The sequence below is a fragment of the Phycodurus eques genome, chromosome 1 (assembly GCF_024500275.1).
Source record: "Phycodurus eques isolate BA_2022a chromosome 1, UOR_Pequ_1.1, whole genome shotgun sequence".
Lineage (NCBI taxonomy): Eukaryota > Metazoa > Chordata > Actinopteri > Syngnathiformes > Syngnathidae > Phycodurus > Phycodurus eques.
Window position 1 is genome coordinate 30,722,692 of NC_084525.1, and position 26,820 is coordinate 30,749,511.

At 42.9% G+C, this 26,820-nt stretch overlaps 1 protein-coding gene across 1 annotated transcript; it reads right to left on the reverse strand.

Moving 5' to 3' along the window:
• Nucleotides 1-24,165, reverse strand: lrif1 (ligand dependent nuclear receptor interacting factor 1). Its single transcript, XM_061687394.1, has 4 exons — nt 23,876-24,165; nt 6,452-7,907; nt 2,891-3,206; nt 1-2,237 (listed from the first exon to the last, which is right to left on the reverse strand). Exons 1-4 carry the CDS (start codon nt 23,911-23,913, stop codon nt 1,969-1,971), a joined length of 2,079 nt encoding a protein of 692 aa, XP_061543378.1. The 5' UTR covers nt 23,914-24,165; the 3' UTR covers nt 1-1,968.
• Between the last annotated feature and the right edge of the window lie 2,655 nt (nt 24,166-26,820).

A 26,820-nucleotide genomic window follows, 5' to 3' on the forward strand; every position in this document is an offset into this window, starting at 1 on the left:
TGGAACACTAGAGTCGTGTTTTATTATGTTGATTTAATTACATTTTGACACTATACAGTCAAGCCACATAATTTAAAATACCTACAGCCACAACACCACGAAGTTAAAAGCAAGAAAAGGGGTAAAGCACTGACCCTTGTTCTAGTAACATTTCACATATGAACTGAATCGTTTTGTCAAGAACAGTCTTCTTAAACCCTTGCTTATCTTGAATAATGCAAGTTAAAAAAAAAAATTATTTGCATAAAACCAATTTACGTTAATAAAAGTGCCTCTCAGTCTGCCTCTCAGTTTGTTTCTGTTAATCACAGAATCTTACATTCAAAACGAATTCAGGGGGTCCTCAGTTTACGGCACAGTTCCATTCCCAAGGCACCACTGAATTTGAATTAATCACTAACCTTTGCTAGGCAGCAGTAAAGTCATCCATCCATCCATCCATTTTATAAGCCACTTCTCCGCACTCGGGCCGCGGGCGCGCTGGAGCCTATCCCAGCTATCATTGGGCAGGAGGCAGGGTTCACCTTGAACTGGTTGCCAGCCAATTGCAGAGCACATACAAACAAACAACCATTCACACCTACGGGCAATTTAGAGTTGTCAATTAAACTACCATGCATGTTTTTGGGAAGTGGGAGGAAACCGGAGTGCCCGGAGAAAACCCACGCAGGCACGGGGAGAACATGCAAACTCCACACAGGCGGGGGCGGGGATTGAACCCCGGTTCTCAGAACTGTGAAGCAGACCCTCTAACCAGGTGGTCACCGTACCACTCAATAAAGTCATAATTATAGTAAATATTTCTATGAAAAACACGTTGACACCATAACTATAAAACAAATAAACGTATGGGGGGGTGGGGAGTACGACAGTAACTGCTGCGCAAAGTAGTTAATTGATTGCCAATTGTAACCTGGCACATGTCGGGAGGACCCCCTGTAATCAAAAAGCCCTTGTGGTCGTGTAATCGTTTTATTATGACCCTCATCTATTCAAATATGTTGTTTCCTGAGCGGTTGTACAGAAAATAACATTTTAACAGTGAACCCACGTATTTGTTTTGAATCATAAATCCATTTTAGTTTAGGGTCTATTGCTTCAGACCCAAACGCTGTGTAATTGCAGTATACTAAACTAAAGAACAAAACAAATAGCCATTGCAACACTGACATCAATATGAAGGCATCAAAATGTCCTATTGGTTGATTTTCACTCAATGTAAAAAGAAGACTCCAGTCATTTCATTCCTTAATAATTGGTCTGGTATGCAATACAATATTGAACAAATTTAAACAAGTCAAGCCAATGGATGTTAATGCTAGACAATAACAAAATCGTGCTATAACATCTTGTCTTGAAATAAACAAGTCAGTTGACATGATTTTGTAACTTATTCTAACGTTAAAAACATATAGGTTATTTGAAGAAAATGCCATCATTAAACTGAAGTTGAGCTCAAAAATAGCTTAGAAAAAACTTATAAATATGCACAATCATATAAAAATAGAATGAGGTGCAAATATTTAACGCGTTATATCAATTTTGAGTAGCTGCATGAGAATGTACTACTGAAATTGATGGACAAATGGGAGGCAGATTCAGGGCTACAATATAAGTACACTAAAAGACAAAACAAATACACTGAAATAAAATTGTTCTTATGGTCCACAAATTGGATGACTACAACTAGTACTACTATGACCGTTACTACCCTGCTTAATTTCAGTGCAATTACTGCTGTATGTTTGCTCAACATTGAAGGACATTGTCAGTGTTTGTGTAAATCAGACTTTAACCAAATACAAACGCGACAGGAAAAGTAACATTTAGAATTTCAAATGTTTTGTAATTAGCTTACACACATTTCTATATTTTCCCCCGTTTTTCTCTTTGCTGGTTCCTGTGAGTCCATGCAGACAGGTTGGTCCCGCTAAAGTCGTACATTCACCTTTTTTATTAGAATTTTTGTCAACGTCCACCCCTTTTACTCGTGTGGTCTCTTGTCCATGTCAACCTCTCTGACTCTACTGCCCTGGTCCTGGACTTCCTGGTCAGACCCAGCGTACCAGGGACACAACATGGACACCTTGTGCGTTTCCTTGGCCTTCCCATTCGACTTGTATTTGGACGAGCACTATTCAAGCTCCGGGCAGCTGAGTCCTGGGAGTCAGGAGTGTAATTTTCATCGATGCTGGCGATATCATCATCGATTGGCTCCACATAGCCAACCATTATCCCTGTGTCCAGATCACAGAATACTGTTTTAGTAGAAGTTCTGCCAGATGCACACTTTGTTTTCTAAGACCCCTATCTCATTGGCGGAGACGTCACTGACACTGATCAGTCGCAGCGACTCGGGTACCTCGGAGACCAAAATATTGCTTGCGCTCTCACCAGAGAGACGTCTCCAGGCAACGTGACAACCAATTTACCTGGTAGTCGCTCATATATCGGCCTATATGCAACATATATATTCTTTAAATAAATTTGTAATGTATATTATGTGTGTGACACCTGGACAGTCGTCTAATGAGGAAAATGGTTCAACTTCAATAAAATCCAAAATATTGGGGTGATAGTTCCGATATTTTCAGAGGTTGAAGTGGGCAAAGGTAGCGATGTCCATATACATTTTGGTGACGACTGAAGTTTTGTGACATTAAGCCGCGTAAATGTTTTTCTCTAGCGAGAGCATATTGATGGGTCGCAAAAAGGTCGCGAATAAAATCAAACGTTTTCACCGCGACTCCTTGGTGACCCGGCTAGTTTCCAGGAGATGTCGCTTAGACTCAATTTGCCATCAGGTCGCCAACTAGTCTCCAGGCCAGTGCGCTAGGGGTCTTAGCTTTTGTGTTCCAGTTTAAAAGACAACACTTTATCGATCTGTTACCTGCAAGAGGATTGGTAGTAACAGTTTCTCCTGACAAATTCTGTACATTTGATAGCTTTGCTCTTTTGACGTTGACTGGACTACTGCTGCGGTGAGGATCTTGTGGATTGTAACTGTACTGCATGAAAACTTCCCTCTCTTTTAATAGGTTTGTGGTTTCCTGAATGTCCTCCGTGGGCACAGACTCTTTGAGTCCAGTCCCAGATGATCCTGGAGTAATTCTCTGCAGGCAAATTCTGACATCAGATGTAACCCCAAAAATTTGCCTTAGAAGGTGGTCAGATGATCTATAAACTGGAGAAGCAGTTGAGGAACTCTGCAAGTAAAAAAAAACCAAAAAAAAAAACAAAAAAAAAGAATTACAAGTCTCAGTTGAATATTCCATCAATAACATCAATTGAAAAGAAAGCAGAGCATCTCTTTTACCATCTGGTTAAATGATACTGGGTCACCCATGTAGGATACTTGTGAACGTTAAGCGGCTTTGATGTCATCTGTCCATCCATAGTAGTGATGCACCGCAAATTTTCGGTGGTTGAAAAATTTCAGCCAAAAAAGGCCTCAAATTTCATTTTCAGATTTCAACCAAATTACTTTTGTCACCAAAATAAAACAGCCTAAACAGGATGTTATTATGACACAAGCAAAAACTGCAACCAGCGTGCGGTTGTGTGTGGTGTACACTATTTTACGCTGTTCAGATACTACTACTGGTGAATGCTTGTTACATTTTGAGCTGCCCCAGCTACCTAAGCGCGACGGCAAATGCGTCTAAATGCGATGCCAAGCCACGGAGGCTAAAGTTTGCTTCGCGTCCTGTATCAATGCAGCATAAGTTACTCATCATCGTTTCGTCAAGTATCGTTATCATGTAGGGAGAACAAGGAGTAATAGACGGGAAAAAGATGAAGACCCCTTGCTAATTGCTAAGCTATCGTGACATGAAATCGCAAAAACACCGAAGTAAGTGATTGGGTGTTACAGTTCACTTGTCACAGATCTGTTTGGAATCACGTTTTTGCAGAGGGTGACCAACTTTGAAGAGCAAAATAGTAAGTGTCTGGAGATAAAATAATTCAACAACAACACTACAACCACGCACGAACCAGAAACAGAAACCTGAAATGAATTATTACATCACCGCTACCTCACCTGAGAAAAGGGGCCTATAAGCATAAAAGTACATTCATATAATAATTTATAATGCACAGTGCCGTGAAAAACTCTTGACCCCCTTCTTAAATTCCTATATTTTTGCATAGTTTCTCCACTTTGTTTAAGATCATCAAACAAATGTAAATTGACAAATACAACCTAAGTGAACTTAAAATGACTCATCCAGGAGGCCACGAAGGAACTCTGGACAACTTCTAAAGAACTGCAGGCCTCCCTTGCGTCAGTTAAGGTCAGTGTTCATGACACAACAATAAGGGAAGAGACTGGGTAAAAATGGCATCCATGGCAGAGTTCCAAGGTGAAAACCACCGCTGACCAAAAAGAACAAAGGCTCATCTTAATTTTGCAAAAAAAAAACTCTTAATGATTCCCAAGACTTTGGGGAGAATATTATATGGACTCAGGAAATTAAAGTTGAGATTTTTGGAAGGTGTGTGTCTCATACATTAGTGTAAATGTAACACAGTATTTCAGAAAAAGAACGTCATACCAACAGTCAAACATACAGTAGTGGTGGAAGTGTGATGGTCCTGGGCTGTATTGCTCCTTCAGGACCTGGACAACTTGCTGTGATTGATGGAACCATGAATTCTGCTCTTTAACAGAAAATCCTAAAGGAGAATGTTTAGCCATCAGTTTGTGAACTCAAGCTGAAGCGCTCTTGGGTTCTGTAGCAGGATAACGATCCAAAACACACCAGCAAGTCAACTTCTGAATGGCTTATAAAAAACAAAATGAAGGTTTTGGAGTGGCCTAGTCAAAGTCCAGACTTGAAGACGATGGAAATGCAGTAGCATGACCTTAAAAAGGCCATTCATGCTCAAAAACCTTCAACTTTCACTGAACTCAAACAATTCTGCAAGGAAGAGTGGGCCAAAATATCTCCCGAAATGTGAAAGACTCACTGCCAGTTATAGAAAACGCTTGATTCCAGTTGCTGGGAAAATCATTAAGTGGGGAAATTATGCAAAAATATATGAATTTAAGAAGGGGGCCAATACTTTTTCACGGCACTGTAACATTAATTAGTAGCACAATGGGGAAATTTGCATTGTTTCAGCAGCAGTAGTGGATAAAGCAAGTACAAAAATAGCATGCAAGAGAAAACATTTGGCTGCAAACACGTCCGCCATTACAAGACTGATGCAACAATTACATTAAAATAACATATTGAAGCTATAATTTATTAATAATTACGAATATAGTGTGATGATTATGTTGTGCAATTGAACAGTACGCAGAATTATTTTTATCCTCTAACATAATATACCGCAATAACTGTCCCATGGTAATGTCCTTGACAGTTTCAAAAATATGAAAATTCAGACAAATTGCTCTGGAAGTGAAATTCTTTAGGTCGTTTGCGCTGCAGTCGTTGCCATAAATGCAATTTTACTAATAATTGGCAAAGTAATTTGTTTCGATGTTTTGGCCTTCGGTTTTCTGTCTTGGGTCTCTCATTTTTGGTTTCGGCCAAGAATTTTAATTTCTGTGCATCACTTGTCGATAGTAATTGCTTCAGTCAATGGTTTGAAACTTAAGTGCACCAAAGGCTTCTTTATACTTGCGCAGGCGGCGACCGTGTTGACGTCACTGCGGCTATCCCGCGTGCAGTTTGCCTTTATACTCGAGCGCGACCCACGTGTGCTGTTCTGAAAATGTGCTGCAGTTCTCCTCCAAGTCGGGGGCCCCGCTATGGCTGATATTGGCTAGGACGCCACAGGGTGGAATTTCCTCTGCCTTTTCTGGCCAATTCTGGTAGCCGTTTTTACTTTCCGGAACAAGGAAAAAAGTAATAACAATGGCAACCGTGGAACAGTGCCTGCTAGAACAAATGGGCTTAGATGACCAGATAATGCATTTAATTATATTGCAAAATCAAGGGGAAAGCTGAATACGTAATCACAGCATGTGACTAAAATGGATCAATCACGCGGCTTCTGCGCGGGGCGACAATTTGTGCCGTGTGCGCGTAAAATGTCGCATAGGGGCCTCAAAGGGGCCGTGCGGCCCAATGCGTAGGTCACGTGATGCAACGTAGACGCCGTTGCCCGCGCAAGAGTATAAAAAGGCCTTAATGCCGTCGCTGCTAGGAAGCATTTTTTTTAAATAAGCACTCATTAGCGGTGAGGAAAAGCATAAAATAAACATGGGTTATGAACACTGATTAACAACAAATGGCCAATATGACTAAAAAGCTTACATACCTCAAGTAATGGTCTGACAAAAGGAAATATCGTATAAAAGTTTGACAAAGATGGTTGAAAAACAGAGCAACGGTCTGACAAAAGGAAATATTGTATAAATGTTTGACAAAGATGGTTGAAAAGCAGTTATGTACTGTAAGCGTGGTTCCCAATTTGGCCACAACAGTAGATTCCTCACCTTCATTTTGTCTGTGGATTCTCTACTGTTGAGGCCAGAAGCACTGGGATGTGACAAACTCTCCATTCCTAGGGAAACCTCTATGCTGTCCAGCTGTTGTTTCTGGGTGTTATGTTGACAGCTCATGACCGAGTCCCTGTCATCATTTGGAGCTGTGCTCGCCATCATGCTCTGCTCTGGTTTCTGGCTTTTATCAACGGAGCATCCATCCATGCTTTCACATGTTAGTTGATCATGGACAGTATTGGAGCAATTGAGGGAAGTCTTCTCACATTCAGTCACATGGTGCATGGTCCTTGTGCTTGTCTGGTTTGTATCAATCTCCAGTGTTTTTCCTACCAGACTTTGCATTGGCACGTATTCGGGTTTTGGTGGAATATATGATACAAATATTACATTATCTTCGTCCAAAGAAGAGCCTGTCGGCATATCATCGGGTATTATTTCACACAGGTCATCGGGATTATCGTCACTGCAAAGGTCGATCACTTCATTTGGCTCCTTTGGTGTGATAATCCTTGAGTGTTGCAAGAGTGACGAAGACGATAGTACTGCAGTGTTTTTGAGATGGCAACGTTTTTCCCTGCTCCCCACTGTCGAAGAAAGGCTATCATTTTTGGCTGCCAAAAAAACCCTGCCATCGCACATGACCGAGGCTTGTTGATTATGAGTTTCACTTGAAGTTAACCCTGAGAGAGAAACAGGCATCACTTTTTCAAACACTCCAAACGTCTTGCTACTTTCCACGGTTTTGAATGTCTTTGATTGAATAAGAGGAGAATTTGGAAGGTCAAGAGCAGATTCAGAATAGACTTCTTCAATCAACCACTTCATTGGGCTGTTGGGCCTCTGGGAAACCTTTGGAATTAATTTCAAGTGTGATTTGGGTGATCTCAGTGGAAGAGAAGTCATAGGTGATCCGGAACAAAAACGTTCAAGTTCTGAAAGACACGTAGAAACATTGCTTTGACAGACAGTTGTCTTAGATGATACATTGGCCACACTGGTCGAGTCTGAACTTGAAAAGCAATCCGTTGATGGCATGAAACTCTGTTTATTAATACCTGAGGCAACTTCAGAAGTTGTAACTGTTCGTACTTGATTTTGGGGGGCTCCGAAGAATGTTTGTGGTTTTACAGTTCTAAGTGGATATTTATTTAATGAAATACCTAGCTCATGTCCTTGACCCGCAACACCAAGTTGGCAAGGCAAGGCATTCACGAGGGAAACCTGATTTCCCGTAGTTTGTTGTGTAGCTAAGGAAGTCAAGGCTGTCTTTATTCCAAAGGGAACAGGTGCTGATACAACATTTAGCGGTACGGCGTCCTGCGTTTTAGGTTTGTTGATTTGACTTTGGACACATTTCCCATTGACCATCTGAACAGGAATCAGCACCATGATGTTTTTTCCATCGGTTCCAAGGGCGGGCAAAGCCTGGTAGAAGACTCCGGTCCCTCTGGGAAAAATAAAATGAGCAAAGAAACAGCACATCAACTAAGAACAGGACACCACCATGGAGAGAAAAAAGCATTCAAAACCACAAGATTTAGCTTCAAAATAAGTTATTGCATTATGAGCGAGCAGAAATTATTTCAGTATTATGTTTGATGTTGCTCTGTATCTCTTCAATTTGTTGGATTTGTCAGTGGATCCTGCTGTAAGGGCTGAAATGTGTCCCAGAAGGAATTGAATTTGAATTATTTGAAACATTGCATTTAAAAACTGAATCTGAATAGTCCATCCATTTTCTACACCGCTTATCCTCACGAGGGTCGCGGGTATGCTGGAGCCTATCCTAGCTAACTGCGGGCAGGAGGCGGGGTACACACAAACACAAGTATGTTCCAAAAAATTTGAATATCGAGGGATAGTCCATTGATTTCAATAATTTGTTTCAAAAAGTGAAACCTGTATGTCATATGAGTTCACCGCACACAAAGTGAAATATTTCAAGCCTTTTTTGTTTCACTTTTGATGAATATAGCAGAAAGACAAAAAAATAAACAAATCTAGTATTTCACAAAATTTGAATATCATGACAAAATTCAACATTGTAGGCTTCCTGTGTCCCAATCTTGTCAACTACTGGAATTTCTTGTGTATAATGGGCACCCATGTATAATACGCAGCCCCAAAGTTGACCTCAAAATTCTGGAAAACCCTTCCACCCATGTATAATGCACAATTTTGCTTCTACCAATATGACCAAAACTAATTATTCTGAAGTTAAGCACTTTATTTGAACACATAATCCTTTTTTTAATTTACAAGCTCTTATTTTGAAATTCACAGACCTACTTTTATTTAGTAAACATGAAAACACACAGTTGGGCTCATGTTTGATCACTCAGGCAGAATTTGTAAGATGGGTACAATTCTTTAAAGAAAAAAATGGACCAGGCGAAACATAACATTTTATTTTAATGGGATTGAAATGAAACTGTCGAGTATTTCAGAAAAGCATTATCATTAAACAAAACCTAATCATAAAGAAATTAATGATGGTTGTTTTTCAGTCAGTCAAAACCAATATTTCACAAATTCTGCTAGGGTATGTAAATTTATGAGCATAACTGTACATATATGCAGTCATACGTACCCGTGTCATATTGGAATGAAAGTGTAGGCTACACCTTTTTTATAACCACTAGGTGGCGGTGGCATTTTGGAATGAAAGTGTACAGCTTTTTCATAACCACTAGATGGCGGCATACATTTATAAAATGTTAATGTTTTTTTTCCATTTGCCCCTATACCCATGTATAATGCACACTATTGGCTTTTGACAATTTTTTGGGGGAAAAATGCGCATTACACATGACAAATTACGGTAATTAATGCAAAATACCTGCAGGGGTTTTCCTCAGCCTTTAAATCGTCTTAGTCTGGCTTAGTAGGCTTCAGAATCACGGGTAAGACTGCTGGCTTGACGGTGGTGCAGAAAACCATCATTGACACACCTCCATAAGGAGAAAATGTCTCAAAAAGAAATTGCCAGAGAAGCTGGATGCTCACAGAGCGCTGTATCAAAGTACATCAACACAGTGTTAAGAGGAAGGGGAAAATGTAGTCGGAAAAGGGGCACAAGTGACGGATGAAATCTGGGTGAGCTTCATAAGGAGTGGACTGAGATTGGTGTCAGGGACATGGACTACAGCTGTAGAATTCCATGTGTCAAGCCACCCCTGAACCAAAAAAAACGTCAGAAGTGTCTGTGCTGGGCTAAGGAGAAAAAAATACCGGTCTGTTGCCCAGTGGTCCCAAGTCCTCTTTTCAGATGAAAGTAAATTTTGCATTTCATTTGGAAATCAAGGTCCCAGAGTCTGGAGGAAAACTGAAGCGGCACAAAACTCAAGCTGCTTAAAGTCCAGTGTTAAGTTTCCACAGGCAGTAATGGTTTGGGGAGCCATGTCATATGCTGGTGTGGTCCATTGTCTTTTATCAAGTCCAGTCAACGCAGCTGTCTACCAGGAAATTTTAGAGCAAGCACTCCATGCTTCCCGCTGCCGACCAGATTTTTGGAGACAATTATTTTATTTTCCAGCAGGATTTGGTACCTGCCCACAAAGCCAAAACTACCAATACCTGGTTTAATAGCCATGGAAAAACAGTATATTGGCTTGATTGGCCAGCAAACTCGCCTGACTTGAAGCCCATTGAAATTTTATGGGGAAGATGAGGGAACATAAACCCCAAAATGCAAACGATCTGAAGATCTGAATATCAAAGCAACTTGGGCTACAATAAAACCGGAACTGCACTAACGGCTGATCACCTTCATGCCACACCGCCTTGATGGTGTAATTAATGCAAAAGGTGGCCCAACAAAATGCTTGAGGGCATTTTATTTTAATACATTTTCAGAAGCCCAACATTTCTGTTTAAGATACTTTTGTGTTGGTCACATGAAATATTCTAATTTTGTGAAATACTGCATTGATTTTATTTTTTGTGTCTTTCTGCCATAAACAAAATTGAATCAAAGGCTTGAAATACTTAATTTTGTGTGTGGTGAACTAATATAACATGCAAGTTTGACTTTTTTTAAACAAATTGACTTTCCCTCGATATTCAAATTTGTTGGCACGTACGTGTGTGTGTGTGTGTGTGTATGTATATATAAGAACAATGCACTTTTAATTCTATGACTAATGAACATTGCCATTGTAATGTAACACGATAAATATCTTGGATAAAAAAATATAAATAAAACAGACTCAAGCTCGGTTTACAAAAATTGCACTTCGACAAATATAAAAATTTGGCACTTAGGTATCATTAATGCCTCAACAGGCAATATCTACTGCCAACCAAGTATCCAGTTGACACCACAAGAAGTTCAAAGCATCCTGTTTTGATTCAAGATTTGTACTACTTTTTAAAACGCATGCAGCCTTTCTTTAAATGCTTCCTTGTCAACATGTTCAATAGTAACGCTGTACTGTAAAGTATATAATGTGAGTATACGTGTACGATGTTGATGTTTGTATTTGCATTGTTGGGCAAAGGGTTCCATAACTGCAAAACTTAGCTTCGCGTATGCTGGCGGCCGTATTTCAAACTGATACGCACACAGCCAATCAGATGGCGGGTCCCCGCTCTTCACTCTCTCTGATTGATTTAGAGACGATGATGACACCCATTGTATGTCTGCTTTCAAGTTGCGGAAATGTTTCTTTCTTCCTCAAATGACTGGACACCTGTACGCACCATCAGTTTTTTTTTTTTCCTGCCACACCATTCAGAAATTGGGGTGCATATGCGACCAAATTAGTCAGACTCTAGAGTGGGAAAAAAAAAAAAACATCCGCCGGATTACCAGCACCATGCCAGAGTACCAAGCCATGCGTCCAACGACGCAGATTGTACTTTATGCGGCCCTGCTACTTTTTGTACGTCTATGTCGCGCAACGCACATCAGACGAGATCCCTGTATAGTACCCTCCAAAGTATTGAAACAGCAAGGTCAATTCCTTTGTTTTTTGTTGAATACTGAAGACATTTGAATTTCAGATCAAAATATGAATGTGAGAAAGTTCAGAATTACAGCTTTTATTTTATGGTATTTACACCTAGATGTGTTAAACAACTTAGGACAGAGCACCTTTTGTTTGAAGCCACCCACTTTTCAAGTGAGCCAAGTATTGGAACATGTGACTGATGGGTGTTTCAAGTTGCTCAGGTGTTGTCTTTTATATTAATTGCTTAAAGAGACAGTGCTCCTTTTTGGCTTTGGGTTTCACCTGTGAAAACTGCATTTGCTGTTAAGCAAACGAAGACCAGAGAGCTGTCTATGGGAGAAAAGCAAACCATTTTGAAGCTGAGAGAAGAGGGAAAATCGATCAGAGCTATTGCACAGACATTGAGCATAGCCAGTACAACAATTTGAAATGTCCTGAAGAAGAAAAAGTAATGCTGTACTGAGCAACAGCCATCGAACAGGTCGGCCATGGGTACCAACAGCAGTTGACGGAAACATTGTGAGCGCTGTTAAGAAATAGCCAAAGAAAACAGTCAGTGACATCACTGCCAAACTCCACAGGGCAAGGGTGAAGGTATCACAATCCACTATTCAAAGAAGACGTTGAGAGAAGAAATATCCAGGCCATACCAGAAGAGGCAAACCACTCATCAGCAAAAATAATTGGAAGGCCAGATTGGATTTTGCAAAGCAGTACAGAGATGAGCCACAGAAATTTTGGAACAAAGTTTTATGGACTGATGCGACCAAGATTAACGTCTACAAATAATTGGAAGGCCAGATTGGATTTTGCAAAGTAGTACAGAGATAAGCCACAGAAATTTTGGAACAAAGTTTTATGGACTGATGCTACCAAAGTGATAGAAAGGCCAAAGTATGGAGCACAAAAGGATCTGCTTATGATCCAAAACACACAAGCTCATCGTGAAGCAGGGTGGAGGTATTGTCATGGCTTGGGCTTGCATGGCTGCTTGTCGAATGAGGTCCCTAGTCTTTATTGATGATGTAACTCATGATGGTAGCAGCAGAATAAATTATTAAGTCTACAAAACCATTTTGTCTGGCAATTTTGCCTTAAGAGGAGACTGTAGGAATAAACAAGAACTGAAAGAGGCTGCAGTAAGGCCTGAAAAGGCATTTCAAATGAAGAATGGAACAGTCTGGTGAAGTCAATGGGTTGCAGGCTTGATGAAGTTATTGCTAGTAAGGGTTATGCCACCAAATATTAAATGTTATTCACTTTAAATACATTTAATATCTGTTCCAATACTTTTGCTCACTTGAAAAGTGGGTTGACTTGAAAAGTGGCTTCAAACAAAAGGTGATCTGTCCTGAGTCGTTGAACTCAATGGTCCCCAACCACCGGTCCGCGGACTGGTACCGGGCCGTGAGGCATTTGGTTACTTGGCCGCAGAGAAAGAATGACCAATTTATATAATTTCTGTTGTATTGCATTTCATGTGTCAATCTGTTTTATTTAGAAAATTTACCGGATCTTCTCCGCCGCAACAGCTGCGCGTCTCAATTGACACGTCGAGACTACACAGAACGCTTCCGTTTCTGGTTCCAGCCGGCTCGAATGCTTCTGTTCTCCCAGCGGGCTGGCTAACAGCGGCAGAGATAAAAGAACTAAATCATTTCATAAACTAATTCAGCTCATTACGTTAACTAAAAAGATTTTTTCTTTTGAATGAAAAGTTCGCAAACGAAACAACACTATATTAGGAGTCCTACTTAAAATATGGGTTTATCGCAACAGTTAACTCTCACGCACCAAGTCCGCTCTGATAAAGATACAGTCGTAGGTTTCTGCTCGACACAGGCATAACTACGTTTATGGAGTTAAAAGTCTACTCTTATTGAGGAGCTACGGAACTGCAGTCTCGTCTGGCTGCTTACAACAACTCAGACCCCACTCCTGCATCGCGCCCACAGTGGACGTGCCACGAACGACGAAGGAGGAAGCAGAAGCGAGGCAAGCGCATGCGTGTGTGTGTGTGTGTATGCACGCGACCACAGTCGGTCTTTGAGGAAAAATGCCGACTCCTAACCGGTCCGCGGTGCAAAGAAGGTTCTGGAACACTGGTTTAACACATCGAGATGTAAATACCATGAAATGAAACCAGGAATTCTGAACTTTTGTCTCATATTCATCTTTTCATCTAAAAACCAAAATGTCTTCAGTATACAAGAAAAACAAAGGAATTGTCCTTGCAGTTCCAATACTTTTGGAGAGGATTGTGGACTGTGAATAAATATATATATATATATATACACACACACGCACACACACAAACACAAAGTGGCTGAAATAAGTATTTAACACCTCACCTTTTTTCTCATTAAATATAAATATTTCTAAAGGTGCTATTGACATGAAAATTTCACCAGATGTTGGGAACATCCATACATACATACATACAAAACAAAGTAGAACAAATAAAATCAGAAATTAAGTTACGTGGAATAATGTGAAATGACACAGGGAAAATGTATTCAACATGCCAACTGGTATTTGTTTAAACGTTGAACAAAAGCTTTCGTTTGCAATGACAGGTTCAAGACACCTCCTGTATGGAGAAACTAGACACATGCATTGCTCTGGTGTGATTTTTGCCCATTCCTCCACACAAGCAGTCTTCAAATCTTGAAGGTTCCGTGAGCTTCTTTTATGGACCTTAAGTTTCAGTTCTTTCCATAGATTTTCGATTGGATTCAAGTCAGGTGATTGGCCGGGCCATTCTATCAGCTTTGTTTTTTTTTTTCTTTGAAACCAACTGAGAGTTTCCTTGGCAGTATGTTTTGGATCACTATCCTGAAGAAATGTCCACCCTCGTTTCATTTTCATCATTCTCGCAGATGGCAGCATATTTTTGTCAAGAATGCCTTGCTAGATTTTCCCATTCATCCTTCCCTCAATGTGAAGTTTACCAGTAGCATTTGCTGAAAAGCACCCCTACGCATGTTCTCCCCTCCAAACCTCACTGTTGGAATGGTATTTTTAGGGTGATGTGCATTGCCATTTCTCCTCCAAACGTGGTGTGCATTATGGTATCCAAGCAGTTCAATTTTGCTCTCATCTGACCAGACTATATTCTCCCAGTAGTTAAGTGGCTTGTCCAAATTTTGTTCAGCAAACATTAAACAAGCTTTGACATGCTTTTTTTTTTTTCAGCAATGGGGTCTTGCGTGGTGAGCATGCGCATAGGCCACAGTGGCAGAGTACATTACTCACTGTTTTCCTTGTGACAACACTACCTGCTAATTCCAAGTCTTTTGGAAGCTCTCCAGGAGCTCATTGGCTCTTGAACAACTCTTCTGATTATTCTTTGCACTCCTTTGTCAGAAATCTTGCGAGGAGCACCTGATCGAGGCAAATCTATGGTGGTATGATTTGCTTTCCACTTACGTATTAGGGCCACAACCGTGCTCACCGGAATGTTCAGAAGCTTAGACATGCACCTGTAACCAATGCAATCGTTTGTTTTGTTTTGCAACAATTAGTTTGCGATAGTCTTGAGACAGCTGTCTGCTCTTACGCATCATGAGATGTGTCTTGACTCTGACCTTGGCAATGAGACTTTTTTTGTAGGCCATCAATTAGGACTGAACCAGCTGATATTCATATGCACTGAGAAGATTGGATTGCTGTTTGATTAGTGATAATATTTTACGTCTTTCCATGCCTTTTTGTACCTCACTTCATGTGTTCAATACTTCTTCCCTGTGTCATTTAAAATTTTTGCACAACTTAATTTCTGATCTTTTACCATTCTTTGTATGTGCAGTGGGGCAAAAAAATATTTAGTCAGCCACCAATTGTGCAGGTTCTCCCACTTCAAAAGATGAGAGAGGCCTTGAATTTGCATCATAGGTATACCTCACCAATGAGACAAAATGAGGAGGGAGGTATATTTAAAAAAAAAAATAAAAAAATAAACCCTCACTGATTTTTAAAGGATTTATTAGCAAATGATGCTGGAAAATAAGTATTTGGTCAAGAACAAAAAAGTACATCTCAATACTTTGTTATATAACCTTTGTTGGCAATGACAGAGGTCAAACGTTTTCTGTAAGTTTTCACAAGGTTTTCATACACTGTTGCTAATATTTTGGCCCATTCCTCCATACAGATCGCCTCGAGAGCAGTGATGTTTGGGGGCTGTTGCCGGCCAACACAGACTTTCAACTCCCTCCAAAGATTTTCTATGAGGTTGAGATCTGGAGACTGGCTAGGCCACTCCAGGACCTTGAAATGCTTCTTACGAAGCCACTCATTCGCTGTCCGGACCATGTGTTTGGGATCAATGTCATGCTGAAAGACCCAGCCACGTTTCATCTTCAATGCCCTTGCTGATGGAAGGAGGTTGTCACTCAAAATTTCACAATACATGGCCCCATTCATTCTTTCCTTTACACGGATCAGTCGTCCTGGTCCCTTTGCAGAAAAACAGTCCCAAAGCATGATGTTTCCACCCCCATACTTCACATTATGTATGGTGTTCTTTGGCTGCAACTCAGCATTCTTTCTCCCCCAAACACGACAAGTTGAGTTTTTACCCAAAAGTTCTATTTTGGTTTCATCTGACCATATGACATTCTCCCAGTCCTCTTCTGGATCATCCAAATGCTCTCTGGCAAACTTCAGAAAGGCCTGAACATGTACTGGCTTAAGCAGGGGGACACATCTGGCACTGCAGAATTTGAGTCCCTGGCGGCGTAGTGTGTTACTGATGGTAGCCTTTGTTACTTTGGACCTGGCTCTCTGCAGGTCATTCACTAGGTCCCCCCGTGTGGTTCTGGGATTTTTACTCACTGTTGTTGTGATCATTTAAACCCCACGAGGTGACATCTTGTGTGGAGCCCCAGAAGGAGGGAGATTATCAGTGATTTTGTATGTCTTCCATTTTCTATTAATTGCTCCCACAGTTGATTTCTTCACACCAGGCTGTGCTTACCTATTACAGATTCAGTCTTCCCAGCCTGGTGCAGGTCCACAATTTTGTTTCTGGTGTCCTTTGACAGTTCTTTGGTCTTGGCCATAGTGGAGTTTGGATTGTGACTGTTAAGAGGTTGTGGACAGGTGTCTTTTATACTGATAACGAGTTCAAACAGGTGCCATTAATACAGATAACAAGTGGAGGACAGAGGAGCCTCTTAAAGACGTTACAGGTCTGTGAGAAAGAAATCGTGCTTGTTTGTAGGTGACCAAATACTTATTTTCTACCATAATTTGTTCATAAATTCTTTAAAAATCAGACAGTGTGATTTTCTGGATGTTCTCCCCTGTACCTGCGTGGGTTTTCTCCAGGTACTCTGGTTTTCTCCCACACATCCTAAAAACATGCATGGTAGGTTAATTGAGAACTAATTCCTCGTAGGTGCGAATGTGAATGTTTTTTTTATGTCCCCTGCGATTGGCTAGCAACCATTTCAGGGTGTACCGCACCTCTTGCCCAGTGTCAGCTGGGATAGGCTCCAGCACCCCCGCGACCCTAGTGAGTATAAGCGGTATGGAAAATGGATGGACGGATGGACATATACATGTAGACATAAGAATCTGAAGTAATCAATCAAGCATCTTGGCAACAGGCTAAGAAAAGAGACATTATAAGGCATGTATATTTTTGTGTCAGTCCATTAATAAAAAAAATAAAAACTAATAATAATCTATTCATGACTATCACTTTATTCTATACCACCTATTTATTTTCACACATTTTTCAGCAAATTCAAATAATTACTTTATGTTTTACTTAATGTGCTTCTCATAACCCTAAAATGTCAAGTACTGTATTTTCACGACCATAAGGCGCACTTAAAAGTCTTAAATTTTCTCCAAAATGGACGGGGTGCCTTATAATGCGGCGCGTCTTATGTGTGCACCGAGTTCCAACATCTATAAATGTTGTTGTGTGATGAGCGCTCTGCTTGACTTTTTTTTTTGTTTTTTGCATTTCCTGCCGACACGCTGCTTACACAGAGGGTGAGGACAGGGGAAGGGTGCGTGAAGTACGACGCTAAAGCCACGTCCCCAGTAGGTATATAGCGGCGTTTATTTTTTTCATTTAAAAAAATTAAATCAAATTATTTTACCGCTTGACTGACTGGGAGCATTTCCGGGGTGTGCATTGTGCAAAACAACATCAGTTTGTCTAAGGACCCCCGAAAATGTCACCTACGAAGAGACACGGTTACGAAGCACAGTTTAAACTGCAAGCTATCAGTTACACGGAGGAACATGGGAATCAAGCAGCCGCGAGAGAATTCAAGATCAACGAATCCATGGTTTGCAAGTGGAGGAAGCAGGAAATCGAGCTTCGCCAAGTCAAGAAGACGAAGCTTAGTTTCCGCGGAAACAAGCCGAGGTGGCCCGAGTTGGAAGACCAACTCGAGCAATGGATTAATGAGCAAAGAACAGCCGGGAGAAGCGTCTCTACAGTCACCATTCGACTTAGTGCAATAACTCCGGGCTTTCCATCATTCCGGGAGGCTTGACGAACCGCTGGACATCCATGTACACAGGGCGTTCAAAGTGAAGTGAGCGGTGTGGGAGCCATGGATGACAGATGTTGAACACAGCTTTACTAAGACTAGGAGGCAGCGCCGGGCGTGTTACACCACAATTTGTGAATGGATTGTGGATGCTGGGGCTAATGTTTCTGCTTGCACTGTTGTTCGAGCTTTCGCACGGCAACAAGACTGTCTTGAACCTGCCGTGTTTGATTGAGAAATTGCCCAGCTGTTCATTTCGGATACAGAAGATGAGGACTTTGATGGATTTGTGGATGGGGATTGATCAAAAAAAATAATGTGAGTACATTGTAAAATATTTCAATAAAGTACAACCGAACTCAGTTTTGCTCCCGCTGCCTTTTTGAAAACATTGTTTTAGCATGCGTGCATGCTACCGTATGTTTTAAGCTAGCGTCTGTTTTAGCATGCCTGCGCCCAATAATACGGTGAGCCTTATTTATGTGTTAAATACAGAAATAGGCCCCGTAACGGAGACTGCGCCTTTTAATACGGTGCGCCCTATGGTCGTGAAAATGCGGTACATCCATCCATTTTCTTCCGCTTATCCGAGGTCGGGTCACGGGAGCAGTAGACTTCCCTCTCCCCAACCACTTCAACCAGCTCTTTTGGGGGGATCCCGAGGCATTCCCAGGCAAGTCGGAAGACATAGTTTCTCCAGCGTGTCCTGGGTCGTCCCCGGGGTCTCCTACCGGTGGGGCGTGCCCGGAACAACTCACCAGGGAGGCGCCCAGGAGGCATCTTAATCAGATGCTCGAGCCACCTCATCTGGCTCCTCTGCAGAGGAGCAGCGCCTCAACTCTGAGCCCCTCCCGGATGACTGAGCTTCTCCCCCTATGGCTAAGGGACAGCCCGGACACCCTGCGGAGGAAACTCATTTCGGCCGCTTGTATCCGGGATCTTGTTCTTTCGGTCACGACCCACAGCTCATGACCATATGTGAGGGTAGGAACGTAGATCGACCAGTAAATCGAGAGCATCACCTTTTGGCTTAGCTCCTTCTTCACCACAACGGACCGATACAAAGTCAGCATCACTGTAGACACTGCACCGATCCGCCTGTCGATCTCCCATTCCATTCTTCCCTCACTGGTGAACAAGACCCCAAGATACCTGAACTCCTCCACTTAGGGCAGGATCTCATCCCTGACCTGGAGAGGGCACTCCACCCTTTTTCAACTCAGGACCAAGGTATCAGATTTAGAGGGGCTGATTTCATCCCAATTGCTGCGAACCAGCTGCGAACCACTCCAGTTAGAGTTGGAGATCACGGCTTCATGAAGCCAACAGAACCATATCGTCTGCAAAAAGCAGAGATGCAATACTGAGGTCACCATACCGGACCCGCGCTATGCGTCAGCTGGGCCTAGAGATTCTGCCCATAAAAGTTATAAACAGAAACAGTGACAAAGAGTAGCCCTGCCGGAGTCCAACCCTCACTGGAAATGAATCCATCTTGCTCCCGACAAAGCGGACTAAACTCTTGACACCGGTCGTACAGGCACCGAACAGCCCGTATCAGTGGGTTCGGTACTCCATACTCCCAAAGCACTCCCCACAGCACTCCCCGAGGAACACGGTCGAACGCCTTCTCCAACTCCACAAAACACATGTAGACTGGTTGGGCGAACTCCCATGTACCCTTGAGGACCCTGCTGAGGGTGTAGAGCTGGTCCACTGTTCCACGGCCAGGACAAAAACCACACTGCTTCTCCTGAATCCAAGATTAGACTTCCCGACAGACCCTCCTCTCCTACACCCCTGAATAGACCTTACCAGGGAGGCTGAGGAGCGTGATCCCCCTGTAGTTGGAACACAACCTCCGGTCCCCCGTCTTAAAAAGGGGGACCACCACCCCAGTCTGCCAATCCAGAGGCACTGTCCCTGATGTTAGGGTTAGATGTGTCAGAGGCTTGTCAATCAGGACAGCCCCACAACATCCAGAGCCTTTAGGAACTCTGGGCGAATTTCACCCACCCTCGGATCTCACCCACCTACCCCCGAACGTGGGTGAAGTTCTGCCGGAGGTGGTAGTTGAAACTCCTTCTGACGGGATTCTGCCAGACATTCCCAGCAGACCCTCACAATACGTTTGGGCCTGCCAGGTCGGACCAGCACCATCGGAGCAAACACACCACCAGGTGTTGATCAATTGACAGCTCCGCCCCTCTCCTCACCAGAGTGTCCAAGACATGCGGCCGCAAGTCCGATGACAGGACCACAAAGCCGATCATCGAACTGCAGCCTAGGGTGCCCTGGTGCCAAGTGCACATATGGACAGCCGTCTGCTTGAACATGGTGTTTGTTATGGACAATCCGTGATTAGCACAGAAGTCCAATAACAGAATACCACTCGGGTTCTGATCGGGGGGGCAGTTCCTCCCAATCACGCCCTTCCAGATCTTACTGTCATTATTCACATTGAAGTCCCCCCAGCAGAACGATGGAGTCCCCAGCGGGAGCGCTCTCCAGCACCCCCTCCAAGGACTCCAAAAAAGGGTAGGTACTTTGAACTGCTGTTTGGTACATACACAACAATAACATTAGTCAGGATCCTTCCCCCCACCCGAAGGCGGAGGGAGGCCACCCTCTCGTCCACCGGGTTGAATCCAAATACACAGCCGCCGAGCCGGCGGGCAACAAGTATACCCACACCTGCTCGGCGCCTCTCACCGTGGGCAACTCCAGAGTGGAAGAGTCTCCAACCCCTCTCAAGAGGACTGGTACCAGAGCTCAAGCTGTGTGTGGAGACAAGCCCGACAATATCTAGTCGGAGCTTCTCGACCTCGCACACCAGCTCCTTCCCTGCCAGAGACATGACGTTCCACATCCCTAGAGCCAGCTTCTGTCGCCGGGGATCGGATTGCCAACGTCCTGCCGTCGGCCACCGCCCAGCTCACATTGCACCCGAGCCTTATGGCCCCTCCCACAGGTGGTGAGCCCATGGTAAGGAGGGCCCACGTTTTCCTTTTGGGCTGTGCCCGGTCGGGCCCCATGGGTGCAGGCCCGGCCAGCAGGCGCTCACCTTCGAGCCCCACCTCCAGAGGAAGGCCCCAGTGACCCACGGCTGGGCGAGGGAAAACGAAATCCAATATTTGTTGTCATCATAAGGGGTCTTCGTCAAGTTGTGCAATTAAAAAGGTTTGCGGGAAGAGACCTTTTAGATTCATATCTGCTCAGAAACAAACACGATATTATGCTTCTGTAAAAGAAACTTAAATGAATTACTGTTATCATTCAGTCCGGTGTAGACAAATTTCTGAATTATGGATTTAAACAAAAACATACTAGTACTAAAATTATTGAACCCATGGACAGGTAAATTAAGGCCGTCATAACTACACTCTCTTTATTTCAGATTAAGCCCATCTATGTCATTAAAGTGAACCCAAACTGAAGTTTTTCCAGTCGGGATGGATGAGTACAGAAACTGGGTAGCTGGCTGATACCGGTCGTATTTCTAGGAATTGGGTACTTTATGAAGGCTACCGATACCATCCACCGATAACAGGGTTTACCCACGTATAGATTTATTTGTGGCGGGTCGCCACAAGTGAATTTTGGCCGCCATTAAAAGACTTTGCCGCCATCGGTTCGCCCTTGCTCTGAATGTTGCATGTCATTACAGGCCAGTCATTAGGTGGTGTTATGCATTGCCTCCGCCAAGACGCGCAGCTTAGTCTGCCAGACTAATTATTCCAGTGAATCATGAAAAAGACTCGTCCTGAGGAGACAAGCCAACATACTTTAGAGTCTGCTAGTTCGGCAGCAACGGGTGATACTTAGCACTTAACACAAGGCTGGTCCTTTTGTTTCTCCTTTGCGTTTATGACTGCATCAGTGAAAAAAATAAACACAGAACTACTGCATTTGACCCAGAGTGGCTTAATTTAAGTCATGCCTGTATGTGAGACTGCGCAGCAAATTTATTAGCTGCATTCTATCTTCAGTAATCAATAACCATGTTTTTTTTGGTTCATTTTGTAATTTGATTATTGCTCTACATTTTAGGGATGTTTTGTCGATTGCGCAGAATGCACAAGCCTACAGCTAAGAAAGGCCCAGGAAGGAGGGTTTTGTTGAGTTTGGGGCAGATGTTAATAGAAAAGACTACTTAGAACAGATGGCATATCACCACAGAGCACCACAAGGACCAAGCATCTCTCATAATCACTTTTCAACAATTATTTAGGTAAGAGCATCATTTTAATAAGCAAAACAATCTTTTAAACTTGTTGTGGGTGCAGTTTTGCCAGTTATCTTTTCAATTAATCCTTAGGTGAAAACAGACCGCAATCACTTACAAGGCAAGCACCTGGCTGCCTGCTTCAAAATATCTGTTAATGAACAGGATCCTGTGGACTTAAATTTTGAAAGGTTTCTAATATTTTCTGGACCCTATGTAAAATGCAATGCTCCAGTGAACAGTGCAAACTCTGCAAGAAAATGTAACACTTGTTTCTTCTTTTGATTTGTTACCAACCATATTTCTTTTTCGAGTAAGCAAATATATATTTTTTGAAATTTCCTTTAAGTTATTTGATGAATGTTTGATATTACAGTTTGCGTTAACTTATTTGTACTTAAGTAAGCGATTGTAATTTTTCATCGAATTTCTTGTTATTCTGTTTAAACTAAAGATTGATTTATTGTTGTTACATGTATTTTGTTATTAGCTTCATTAAAAGAAAATTACAGTATTCTATTAAAAGCCAAATCAAACTCGATTTTTTTGGTCGTAAACATTGATGCGCAAAAAGAGATCATCTCCCCCGGCCCCACCAACCTGGCCAGCCTGCGGGTTCCCACCACCGCAAATAGATTCCGGTCCTGTGGAAAACACTGGATACTTAAGGCAAAAACAATCTTACATGGAGCAAGTCCTCCTAGCCAGTAGTTGACACTATACTGAGGTGATTAGACACATCAGCGAATCATCATAAGCGTCAGAAAGAAAGATCTTTGTTTACAATTATCTGTCAATGTGTAAATTTTAATTTGATGTGTCAAAAGTTCTAGTGGTATCGGTACTCTGTATCGGTGAGTTATCAAGTTTGATAACTCGTACTCGTGTCTGTGTGAAAAAAGTGCTTTTTATTGTCTTTAATCAATAGAGAATAGATAGGGCTTTCTGACACTTCAAATTTCATCAAGCTATCTCAACTAATAAGAAAGATACGGAAATATTTTTCTACCAAAGAGTCAAGGTTTCGGTCACAAGTTTCCTCTTGATTTACACTGATTTCTGGGCAGAAAATTTGGGGACATTTTTTACATAAAATCCTTAATCTTATCTGATTTTTACAAAATAGGGCTCATTTTACTCCGGTAACACTCATCTATCCAATGATATTGTCTATTTTAATTTCAAAATAAATAAATAAAGTATTTTTCAAAATTTCAGTGACATACCTACTAACAGTGTGTGTTTGCTGTGTCCACTACTGTGATGTGTAAAATGACCAGCCCAAAAATTGTGTGCCTGAGCTCAGGATAATAAAGACCATTCTGATTCGATTCTACCAATTTGCTCATTATTGTGTCTGTAGTTTGAAGCAGAACTACACTGCAACATATTGCGAGATTTCCAATATTTTGCCTATCTCATAAGGGCGTGTAACAAAGTTCATGTATTACTGTCTATCTCAGAAGTAATAGACTACATTAAGTTGCTTTATTTACGACTTGTATGAGGATTAACAGTGTAACAAAACAAAATCACATACATTGCTAAATATGATGCAACACTTACGACTTTTGCATGCCATTTGTATCTAAAGTGTATGTTTTTATAGTCAGGCAACACCAACATGAATGCATGTTGAGAAACCATGCAGTCTTTTTCATGTCTCACAGAAACAGCTCACTTCATAATGGAGATCAATGTAAGGCTGTTTCCTTAACTTTACCTTTGAGCCGCATTGTCTTCCCGAGGTGCTGAATACATGTCTCTCTTAGTTAAATGTGAAATAGTCCACGCGTGCCGTAAAGGACAAAAAAGAACCCCAAGAGCGGCATGCTAACTCCAGGAACAAGCTAACGATGGCAGGCAAGCAGGCAAAATGTATCTCGTAAACTCAAATGGCCACGTTTCTTTATCCATCGGTATTCAGTCTTTGGATCTATAAAGCCTCTCCATACTCATAGATAAAGTAGATAAAAGATTAAAGCCACCGTTTACTTCTTTACATCCGTCTTTGGCTTCTTCGTTTTGTTTATTGGCGGGTGACACCTAACGTTTAAGTCGCATTACCGCCACCTACTGTGCTGGAGTGTGAGTCAGAGTCCTTATATACCTATGTACAGTACTAGGGAGCAAACAAACATACAAACGAGTCTATGCCATTCATTTAAAAAAAAACAATTTTTTTTGACATAGGCCTTGGCCTCACCAATGCCAACGAAATTTCTACCAATTCTTGTTTTATTCCATATGTTCTGGAATGTACTCTTATCTCTAATTTGCTTATTCTCTACAAGTCTCATGAATTCCAAATCACAGATCCGTCCTGCTTTGTTATACTATGTTCTTTAATGATGGTAATCATAGGTGTTTTTAGCCCATTTGTGGGGGTGCTGAAGCATCCCTAAAATATAAGCAATCAAAAAATTTATTTTTTAAACAACCTTGAAAACTTTAAAACCACAGCACTTGGTATTAATGTACTATTTTAACAACAAAAATACAAGCGTCAAAAAGGATTTGCTCCACCCAACCCTTTCCACCTCTCCCCGACTGGACCTGCCTGTCTTCCAGTGATATGGCATCAGTGCTTGGTTTAAACTAGCATATGTGGGACATTTCCTAACTTCAACTACTCAATACCAATGCACCATTATCATTACCAGTCCTGATTTTTTGATACATTTATACATAGGTCACAGTTTATGTTGTTAGCTGAAGTTTCTTTTAGTAAATGATACAGGTGGTCAGACAGTACCACTGTCCTCTGTTTGAATTGGACAGAGAAGTTCATCATTTGTCATGCACATGTGATAATATTACAGTTAAGCCAACATGCCAGTGAATAGCTTTGAAATGGGCCTTTCTAGCCCATGTTTGGGGGTGGTGAAACACACATAAAATAAATACCATTGTCCCCAACCCTTTGATCCCAGAACTGTCCGTCACGGTAATGCTGAAGAATCATTCATTCATGAACCGAGTAAGAGAAAGAGTCAATGTGGTTTAGGGCGGATTATGCGGCCAAAACGGCTGTGCTTCGCAGGTCAGGGGCCCTGGGTGGGTCCGGTGTCTGGGCCGGAACTGCAGAGGCCGGGTGCAAGTGCCATGGGGGCAGGGCCAGCTGCGGCGCCACATTAATGTCCACATGGTCAGGCTTGAGGCGGTCCACAATAACCTGCTCTGGCTTACCTCCCATGTCCACCGCAAAGCTCTTAGCCCCCACCCCTACAACATAGAAGGGCCCCTCTTAGGGGGGCTGCAGTGGGGTCAGATGGCTTTTGTGGCGGACGAAGACATACTTGGTTGACGGTAGTTCTGCAAGCACACAGATGTTGGAACGTCAGCAACTGCCCGGGACACGGCCCGGTGGAAGGGGGCTATGGCATCTGTGAGGAACTCCCCTGGACACGTAGTGGCTGGCCGTAAACCTGCTCAGCAGATGAAGTCTGGAGGTCCTCCTTGCGGGCAGAGCGGAGACCCAGCATGGAGGCGGTCAGCCCAGTTGCCGTCTGTGAGCCTGGCCCGCTGAGCGGCTTTCATAGAGTGAAGAAACCGCTCACAGAGCCCATTGTCTTGCGGGTTGTACGCCAAAGTGCGGTGAGTCTTCAGCCCTAGACCCTCAGCAACTGCAGTTCAGAGCTCCGACGTAAACTGTGGGCCTCTGTCAGAGGGGAGGTCTGCTGGCGTACCAAAGCGGGCAACCCAGGACGCGATGAATGCCTGGCGCACCTCTGCTGAGGTAGTAGATGACAGAGGAACAACTTCCGGCCACCTGGTGGCCCTGTCTGCCATGTTGAGGAGGTGAGTGAACCGGCAGGAGGGCGGGAGGGGTCCCACCTGGTCCACGTTCACATGGCTAAACTCCTCTTCAGCACAAGAAACGGTGCCAATGGGGCTCTAATATTGCGTTGCACCTTGGCGAGCAGGCACGCCATACAGGAGCAGCCCATGAGGCCTGGCTAGACGAACTTGGCCACCATCAGCCTGGTGGTGGCCTTCACACCCGGGTGGGGAAGGTCGTGGATGGTGTCGAAAACACGGTGCTGCCACCCACCAGGCACCATGGGGTACGTTTGGCCCGTGGAGACATCGCAGAGGAGTGTTGCATTGCCGTTATCAAACTTTATGTCCTCTGGACGCAGTCCGGTGGGAACAGCAGCCATGACTCTGTAATCAGCCCCAAGTGAATTGACCCTGTGATCGACTGAGAGAGGCAGTGTGGTGATGTGGGGTGTGGTAAGGCCAGGGGTACTCTAGGAGCAGGCGTTGATATGGATCCTCGGTAGCAAGCGTGTTTGACAGGCATAGCGCTCTAACCCCTCCAAGCTTGCAGGCGTACGTAGCAAAAGAGACCGCATCGATAAGGTGGCAGTTGGTAACATCCACTAACAGCCAAAAGGCACAGAGAAAGTCTGCCCCCAGCAGAGGCATAGTTACAGCGGGCATAACAAAGTCCCAGCCGAAACAGCATCCACCACAACACACTTCCACATACCTGGTGACCTAGGTACGTATGGGCGTGCCATTAGCAGCGTCCATGTCCGCCAGCCACGGTGTCCACCGGCTGTGCCAGCAGGATGCTGCGCTGAGCGCTGGACTGTATCAGCAGATGTCGCTGGATATGGAGTCAGCTTGCATCCAACCGGCCCCCGTAGCTGTTACTGAGCA